Here is a 9776-nt window from a genome sequence, read left to right as displayed (position 1 = left end):
CAAACATGCAGCAGACTTTCATACTGCAAAAAACTATGCTACCATGAGACTTTCATACTGTTTCATTTTGCATAAACTAAAACAGTATGCAAAATATTATATTCAGTTTCATTTTGCATAAACTAAAGTATCATTTATTATACACTATAGTATCAGTTCATTATATTTATAGTTACATTGTAATATATATGAAAATGTGAGAGACATACTGTTTAGTTTCATTCTCCATACACTGTGGTATCATTCTATATACACTACAGTATCATTTAAAAATATCTATGACTTCATTTAAAAACATAAAAAAATAATATGTCAAACATGCAGCAGACTTTCATACTGCAAAAAACTATGTTACCATGACAACACACATACTATCTAATATCTAAACCGATCCAATCCAATATTACAATGATTGTAATTGACCTATCAACTAGATTTAACCAAACCTAACTCGTGACTGCCGCTAGAGGGATGGACAAAATAACCACTGCCAACAATATTAGCAACAACTCCTTCAACAGATGCTTGCAGCCTTTGTACTCATTTCAGCAATCTTGACACCCAACTTCCGCCCTCTCACTTGGTTATACTTCTTTTCAATTGTGCTAATATGCCTCCTATTGCGTTCACCTTTCGCCCTATTACGTGCTGGATTTTGAATTACACCAGCTATCTGTTCTTCACCATCTTCAATGACAATAGGACCAATATCACCTTCAACCTTCCTCCTAGCATCCTCAAAAGCATTTTCACACACTTCCCGAGCCTTGCAATTTGCTTGGCTGGATAAAACTAACTGCTGAAACTTCCTACCCATTTGAATACCCCAAACAGATGACGCAATGCTAAGAATATTCAAGGAACTATCACTGCTTATTATTCTATCTTCAATACCCTTTTTGGTCCATCTTTTGATAATGTACTTATCTGGTATTGCTGCAACACAGTGGACATTAAAAATGCGTAAAGAATGTGAGCATAAAATACCCATCTCTGAAAACAACATACAGCTACAAGATATATCCAAATCATTCACTTTGAAACACACTTCATGACGAATGAGATCAACGTCAGGACGCCACACATGATACTTTATCTCATTACCACTTCCCCCAACAGATTCTTGATGGCATGAAGTCCCTTTCAAAAACTGTTCCTCAAAAAGATAATATATCTCAATAGTGTATATGTCCCTAGCATGTGAAAGGAGCTTCACATGATTCATCACCATAGGTGCCAACCCTTGTGAACAACGCACATTTTCACCGTTTTCCCTACTCCTCCACTCAGAAACTACACTAACAAATGAATTATAAAAATCACACAACCCAGCTGTTTTTGATAATCTTCTAGATATTGAATGATTCGTAGACTCGCTCCTTTGAGATGATAAAATACCACCAGAGAAATATTCTTTACTAAATGCAGGACACCATTTCTCCCTAATAGAATATAGCTTATTTAACCAAACATTTTTATGGCACCCATATTCTGTCATCATCCTGAAAAAAAATATAAAGAAAAAAAAAAAGAACATGAATTTAAACCTATACTGTATATTTCTAAGTTGATGATCATATTTCTAAGTAGAGGGGGTATAGGGAATGCCGAATAGATCCAGCTGAGCTCTACAAACAAATACAATCATCAACTGTTAATCACTGACACAGTATCATTTTATCAAATAAGTAGTATCATTTCATACAACCTATAATATCATTTAATATCTAAGGTACTATCAATCAACATACAGAACACAAATTCACCAGAATATAAAACACTACATAATATCATTCTGAAAAAATCAGTAAAAATACCTGGTCCAATAAAACTCAAATTCAGCTTCGGTGTCAGTGTACTTCAAAAGAAAATTGAAAAGCTCTAAGAAACCTTTTTTATTTCTCAGACTTTTTATGTGCTTCTTCGAATTCTCCCCAATGTGCCATATACAAAGCCTATGATTTGAATTCGAAAATACTTGTGCGATTCCAGCAGCCATGGCAGCACACTGATCAGTCATTACTGTTTGAGGATGCTTACCACCCATTGATCGTACAAATACTTTGAACAACGAAACAAACGACTCTATCCTCTCATTGAGTAAAAACCCACAACCAAACATCACATTCATGCAATGATGATTCATTCCTACAAAAGGGGCACATATCATATCATATCTATTTGTACGGTATGTTGTATCGTGTACAACTAAATCACCAAACAAATCATAATCAGCCTTTATTTGACCATCCCTCCAGAAAAAGTTATACAGCCTTGCATCCTCATCAAGTTCAAATTCAAAATAGAAATCAGATTCATCCATTTGTCTCCTTCTAAATATCTCAATCAAGCTATTAGAATCAGTGCCATCTAGATGCTTTGCCGAATCTGAATATATCATGTTATACGCATCCCTAGGAGTAAATCCAACAAACGGTGACCCTCCTGACTGACATTTTAAGAAGCAAATACCATCCGATAAGGGGACCCCACTCCTCTTCATGTTTTTTAAACATGTCAGCTGATTCTCAGACACTTTCCTATGCGATCTAAGCATATAACTTGATGAAGCCGGACACAGTTCATGGTTATGCTCCTTCACATGTTTAGTAACAACCCATTTCCCATTTGAATCTATATCAAATTGACACATTGCATTACATCCAGACCTAGTAACTATCTTTGAGTAACACTTATTAGGATTGTCTGGTATTATTCTAAAACCAGACTTAGAACAACAAAACACTTTCGTCTTCAAAATCCGAGTGCCAGTAACATAATACTGTTTGCCCTTTCTAGTACTAAACCCCATACGAAACGCATAATCATTGTATTTACCAAATGCATCTTCTATTGATCCAACAGACAGTCCCAACAATTCTTCATTATCTGTGATTTTATTAAAACATCCCTTTAACATTTATACTGAAACTATATATACTACATTAGCATTCTACTAACACTATTGTCCATTAAACATGAAACTGACTACCATGGTTTTAAAAACACAACAAATTCAAAATCAGTTAAGAATCGGACTAAACATTTAACCTGGAATAGCTGACTCTTCAACAATAACATGTTCAGATGTACCATCAACAGCAATCGAATTGTCAAAATCATCTGCAACCAAATAAAATATAAACTGACACTTCAGGTCACTAAAACCGACACTATATTGTTCAATAACCGAAACTACAGCGATATCAGCATGAAACTGCGTAACATGGTCCTGAATACTATAAAACTCAAATAAGAACATGAACAAGACCATTAATGCATTTAATACCTGGAATATACTCATTATCGTCGACAAAATTTGTACACGGAACATCGAACGCAATCGGCGAAATACATTCACCGGCGACCGGAATATGATCTTTACCTGCAACAAAAAAAACCATAACATATCGGCAAATTATACTCAAACAATAACAACATCACACAAGACTGTAATACATAGTATAATGATATACACCTGCAAATACTGAACTGTTCTCATCAACGATCATTGAATTCGAATCAATCTCCTCGATCCTGTTTGTAACTACTATTTTATTCATATTTCCGATCATAGAAAACAATACAACAATTTGACTTATATCAAAACTATATCAATTCGAAGAATCGAATCAGGAACAGATCGAAGAATCATAAGAAAAAGAAAGGAAAAAGGAAAGAACGACAAATCTAATAAAAGGAAAGAAATACGACTTCAAAATAGGAAAATAACGACGACTGATAGAAATTAGCCGTCCGGAAACAATTAACGGCAACGTCTGAACCGCGCCCTAATTAATGGTAAACGGCGTCGTTTCATACCCTCGGTGCATAATGGATTATGCACCGCGGTGCATAATATAATTTGCCTCTGCACACCAGTACACAAAATGCCCCGTCATCTGCCCGTGTTCCATTACCCATACGTCCATCACCCAACCAACAAAGGCCCAAATTTAAATTCCTCACACCTGAACAAAAGGCCGAACGGATAGCCAAAAACTTATGCTACAATTGTGATGAAAAATATTTTCCGGGTCATAAATGCCGCCACCTCTTTATATGCTATGGACATTAGAGGAGGGTGAAGACCCACTTGCTTTGGAGGATTACACGGAGGACTCCTCGGCATTGAGCTTGAACGCAATCTCCAGGGACACAAAGGGGAATATGATGAAAGTGAGGGTCAAAATCGCAGGCACTATTATCCTCGCACTCTTGGACTTGGGCAGTTCAGACAACTTCATCAACGCTGAGACAGCGCGTGATCTGGGACTCCAAATGACACTGCTAAAGGACCTCCGCGTGCGAGTGGCAAATGGGGATTGTTTGTCTGCTTTAGGTGTATGTGAGGCAGTCAATTTCACTAAGGGAAACGACAGTTTTTCAGCAACATTATTTGTGCTTCCATTGGCTGGATTTCAGATGGTTTTAGGGGTGAAATGGCTGAGAGAATTGGGCCCTATCACCTGGGATATCAACTCATTGCAAATGACTTTCTACCACCGCAACACTGCAGTCACCTGGACAGCAGAAGAAGGATGCATTTTCCCTGCTCTGCATGCTATTCCACCGCCAAGTTCAAATGCAGACGTCTTAGAGGGATTACTTGCCCTCTTCGGTGACATTTTTCTGAAGTTACAGAGCTGCCACCAGCACGGGAGTGCGATCATCGCATAATCTTGCAATCCGGATCAGACCCTGTGGTTGTAAGACCGTACCGTTACCCCCAGCTCCTCAAAGATGAGATAGAAAAACAGTGTTCGGACATGCTTCATCACGGCATCATTCGGCCAAGCAAGTCTCCATTCTCATCACCATGTTTGTTAGTCCGAAAACAGGATTTGTCGTGGCGGTTTTGCGTGGACTACATGGAACTAAATGCCCGAACAGTTAAAGATAAGTTCCCTATACCTATCATTGATGAATTGCTTGATGAACTACATAGCTCCAAGTTTTTCAAAAAGTTGGATTTGCGATCCGGTTATCACCAAGTTAGAATGCACCCCGAAGATGTTGAAAAGACGGCTTTCCGGACTCATCATGGCCACTTCGAATTTTTGGTGATGCCTTTCGGCCTTTCTAACGCCCCATCCACATTACAATCTTTGATGAATGAGGTCTTCGGTCCCTACCTGTGGAAGTTCGTATTGGTATTCTTTGACGACATTTTAATACCAGTGCTTCTTGGGTAGAGCATCTCCAACACATGCGTTTGGTTTTCCTCTTACTACGCCAACACACACTCTTTTTAAAGAAGAGTAAATGCACGTTTGGAGTAGATCATGTAAGCTACTTGGGTCATGTCATATCTAGCCAAGGTGTGGCAGTCGACGAAACAAAAGTGCAAGCCGTCTCCAATTGGCCTACACCAGGGTCTACCACAGCTCTTAGAAGCTTCTTGGGCCTTGCTGGTTTTTATCGCCGGTTCATCAAGAATTATGGTATCATTGCAGGACCACTTACAAATCTCTTATGAAATCAAAGCTTTAACGCGAAGTCTATCTCGTGATCATATCATGATTAAACAAGCCTTAATTAACCCTGTTGTGATTAAACCAGCCTTAAAAAACACCAAGCTGGAATCTTGGTAGGAATGAACAGAGTAGTTGAATTATGTTGAGTTTTGATGCATTTGATGAGCTTGACCATGTTGATGGGGGAGCTGGAAGTGAGATGATCTAATTTATATACATATAATCTTCTATGTATTAGTGCATGTAATGTCTCTCTGCTTATACTATGATTTCAGTAGGCTGCCCCAGAAACAATGCCACTCTGCTTATACTATGATTTCAGTTTGGTGCATTGAAACCAATATTGGATTGATTTTATTCAAACTCGCGCAGGTTGGTGTAGTGCACCATAGCAAAGGCAGCGCAGGAACAATCCCCTTCGCTATTTGCAAAGTGCACTGCAAACCTAATTAGATGATGTTAGATTGCAGATAGACCTATTGGCCGCATACCTAGATAGCAAACAACACACTGTCCGGGCACTCCACCTAAGGAACGTGTGACCCGAAAGGATGCGGACATGCGGTTCCATGGATTGACAACGCTACCAATCTAGACTCGGGGGTGTACGCTATGAGACACAGGGAGTCCTTCGTTGGCCAGGATTCCACTAGTTGGCATTGTGGACTTGAAACGGGGGATGCCGTGGTACTTCTGAATCACCGCCAGCTATTCATGCACAACATCTTGCTCAGTACGGTAAATGGCCACATGCAGACTATTCTCACACGAGTTTGGGAGTATGACCGCCACAGGTCCGCACATCTACTTCAAGGAATAGCTCAACCGTATCAGTACCCCTAATTTATAAATAGTGTGGGTTTTGGATAGTAGTTTTGTGAATAAGGCTTGCGGTGTAAGTAGGGTAGCAGTGCAATCTATTAGTTCGTTACGTGTATTATGCAGCAATAGCGAAACCATTCATGTTATTGCTTTGGGAGAAAAAATCAAGCCCAAACATTACCCCGGACATAGTTAATTCCATTATTTAGGGTTTTATTATGGGTGCTTTGTGCTATAGCGTTGTGTCTGGTGTTGTTGCTGTAGCTTGTTAAGCAGGTGTGCGTTTAGTCTGACGTACTGGATGGCAGATTATTAGCCCACAGGGGATGTCGGTGTTCATTGTGCACTACCACCTCACCTTTTTACTTGTTTGAGGCGCTTGTAGTTGTTCTAGCTAGAAATAATCTTACACTTATTGTATTACTGCAATGGTTGATGCATAGAAGTCCATTTTTTAATTATTTCTTTTTCCATGAAGATGCACAGAACTTTTGTGTTCATTCAATTATGAGAGCAAAGTGCACCAGCCCTAGCAGGTTATCAAAGTCCATCTTCCTTTGCAACCTAGCTAGTTGGATGTTCATCATAAATATCTAGCATATATACAGTAATCCACTGAAATGTTATTAAACAGCTTGCACCTTGAAATAAATTTTAAAGAGAAAATGCATTAAGTAATACAAAATTTTAATATAGAGTGGTGAACATATATTAGTATTCGTCCAGGATAGGAATACCTATACTGTTTCAATCATTCGGCATTTTATTATAACTTCAGGAAACTATTCAAACATAGTCAAGTTTTTAATTTCACAAGGTCATAGTACCATCGTAGTCGTACCTGTTAGTGCCGTAGGTTGCATCAAACGAAATAACGTCACCGAATAAGGAAAAAAAATTGGGACGACCAATGGGTTCAGCCCAGAAAAGCCGTGCAAGCCAGCTTTCTTGCCGGCTACATATTAAGTACCGCATCGAAATTTCCCCATCCCGACCTTGCTTTATGGTGCTGAGCCGGATGTCAAAGACACATTCTCATGCATAGTTTACATAGAACTGTATGCCTCACCTTAAGTTTCACACAACTGACGCACCTTAAGCATACAAATCACGCACCTTAAGAATGAAAACAATGCACCTTAAGAAGGAAAATCACGCACCTTAAGTTTTAACACTGACGCACCTTAAGTACACAAACCAATGCACCTTAGCAACCGCACGGGAACCCATATATATATATATATATATATATATATATATATATATATATATATATATATATATATGTATGTATATATATATATATATATACATACATACATATATATATATACATACATATATATATATACATACATACATATATATATATACATACATATATACATATATATATATATATATATATATATATATATATATATATATATATATATATATATATATATATATATATGTTCTGATGCAGAGATGCTCCCAGGTGAAAATTAAGGTTAGATTTGAGCCCGTGATCAAATATAGATCAACGGCTCAAATCAATGAAAATTTAAAAAAAAAAAAAAAAAACGTGTGTCCTCCATTAGTGCATCCATCTTCTTCATATTTACTCCAAAAATAACAACTATCAAAGTCGTCTAAAAATATAAATTAAACTATCAAAGCATTAAATCAAATCACATACTAACAAATGAGATCAAGATCGGGACGCTTTTCACTTCTTTCTAACAGCTCAACACAACAGTTCAAATGTTCAGTATAGCGCAAAGAAAGGAATTTCGTCCTGCTTACAAAAGGCCAAGTCGTGGCGTGTTGTTTGCCGAAATTCTCAAAATACACCCATGTGCACCCATGTTCTTGGGCATTGTCTGCAAAAAAATTAAGAGAGGTAACTGTAACACCCCTTTTTTCTAAACTCTAGAGCCCATAATTAAACAATCTAATAGGATTAATCAAGGAAAGATTAAATAAACTAGATTATAAAATCCAAACAAAAACTGAGGGGAATGTTACCGTCACAATTACCCACTCTCGAGTAACTGCACAGGGTAAACAAAACTACTGAAACTAGAGTCAATGCTCAACAAAACAACCGCCGCGAGGACTCCCTGGCTGTCGCTGTAATGGAGCCGTGACGTCAGCCGAGGCCGTGACAGAATCATCAGAAACGCCTGGCTTAATGTCGGCAGGTGGCGGCTGATCTGGAGGAGCATGGTGGGGCACGGCATCCTAGGGCATAGTGGCAGGTTGATGAGTCAAAACAGATTCTACCCATGGAGCTTCCTGATATCGAGACAAATCTTGTAAAGAAGATTTAGTAGCAAAGGGAAATTTTTCTTCATAAAATTTGACATGCCTGCATGTGTAAATCTTGTTAGCCTGAAGGTCCATGCACCTATACCCCTTAAAGGAATCCGGATAACCTAAGAAGACACAGGGAGAGGATTTGTATGACATTTTGTGACGATTGTATGGACGAAGATGAGGATAACACAGATAGCCAAAGACACGAAGAAAAGAGTAGGAGGAGGAGATTTATGCAACAAATGTAACACCCCCGATTTTTCAACATTTTAAAAACTTAAATTCAAAGGTAAACATCTAATCATCAAGATAAACAACAGCGAAAACTTAATTAAAACCGGAGAGATGTTATGCCACACTTATATCAAACATAGGTGCACAAGCGAAAACTAACAAGGTCAACAAACAGTAAACGTCCAGGCACACATGCCGCTAAACTAGGCGCACAGGCCAACAAAAGGTAACGTCTAAACATGGTAGCTACTCTATCTAGCATTCCACATCTAGCGAGCTCGACATCTACTCAAAACCTGTAAAATCATGGGGACAACACCCGGTCAGCGAATAATGCTGGTAAACCATCAATACGCATTAAATAACATAGTATAGATAGATATAATCAAAACCATTTGGAACGGGAATACAATATATATCATTTCAAAACCAAAGAGGGAAGTCAACATCCAAGACTCATCAATCACTCTCAATAGAAACGAGGATCATCATCCTCACAATAACAACAAGACCAAAAACATGAAAGACAACACAACTCATGATGCATCCTACCGTTCACAAGGTAGAATACATCAAGACATGCTCATAAGCAAGGAAATCACATTCACACGGTGACAACTACATGTCACAGTGACAACTACATGTCACAAGTTTCATAGTTCCAACCTTATGCCCTGTTCCAACCTTACGGCTACCCCCGGCCTTATCGTAGTTCCAACCGTTACCTCCAAGTGCCACCCTGTACTTCTAAGTCCAGGCACACAGGCTGCTAAACTAGGAGCACAGGCCAACAAAAGGTAACGTCTAAACATGGTAGCTACTCTATCTAGCGTTCCACATCTAGCGCACTTTGCATCTACTCAAAAGCTGTAAAATCATGGGGACAACACCCGGTCACCGAATAATGCCGGTAACCCATCAATACGCGTTAAATAACATAGT

General features: G+C 38.5%; 1 protein-coding gene across 1 annotated transcript; it reads right to left on the bottom strand.

Annotated features, from left to right (window-relative positions):
• Window positions 1–514: 514 nt before the first annotated feature.
• LOC109183620 (protein FAR1-RELATED SEQUENCE 5-like) lies at window positions 515–3563 on the bottom strand. Its single transcript, XM_019333688.1, has 5 exons — window positions 3479–3563; window positions 3290–3385; window positions 3052–3123; window positions 1818–2889; window positions 515–1502 (listed from the first exon to the last, which is right to left on the bottom strand). The coding sequence occupies exons 1-5, from the start codon at window positions 3561–3563 to the stop codon at window positions 515–517; spliced, it is 2313 nt and encodes a 770-aa protein (XP_019189233.1).
• Window positions 3564–9776: the final 6213 nt, after the last annotated feature.

The sequence above is a fragment of the Ipomoea nil genome, unplaced genomic scaffold (genome assembly GCF_001879475.1).
Source record: "Ipomoea nil cultivar Tokyo-kokei standard unplaced genomic scaffold, Asagao_1.1 scaffold1149, whole genome shotgun sequence".
In the NCBI taxonomy this organism is placed as follows: Eukaryota; Viridiplantae; Streptophyta; class Magnoliopsida; order Solanales; family Convolvulaceae; genus Ipomoea; species Ipomoea nil.
Note: the sequence above shows the minus strand (reverse complement) of the source record. Positions and strands in the feature narration are given on the sequence as shown.

Bases quoted from the DNA above. Each gene is read 5' to 3' on its own strand.
- LOC109183620 (XM_019333688.1), bottom strand. From the start codon at position 3,563: ATGAATAAAATAGTAGTTACAAACAGGATCGAGGAGATTGATTCGAAT. The intron at 3,124-3,289 runs GTATTAAATGCA...ATTTGGTTGCAG, and splicing joins CGATAATGAGTATATTCCAG to ATGATTTTGACAATTCGATT. The intron at 2,890-3,051 runs GTTAAATGTTTA...ATAAAATCACAG, and splicing joins TGAAGAGTCAGCTATTCCAG to ATAATGAAGAATTGTTGGGA.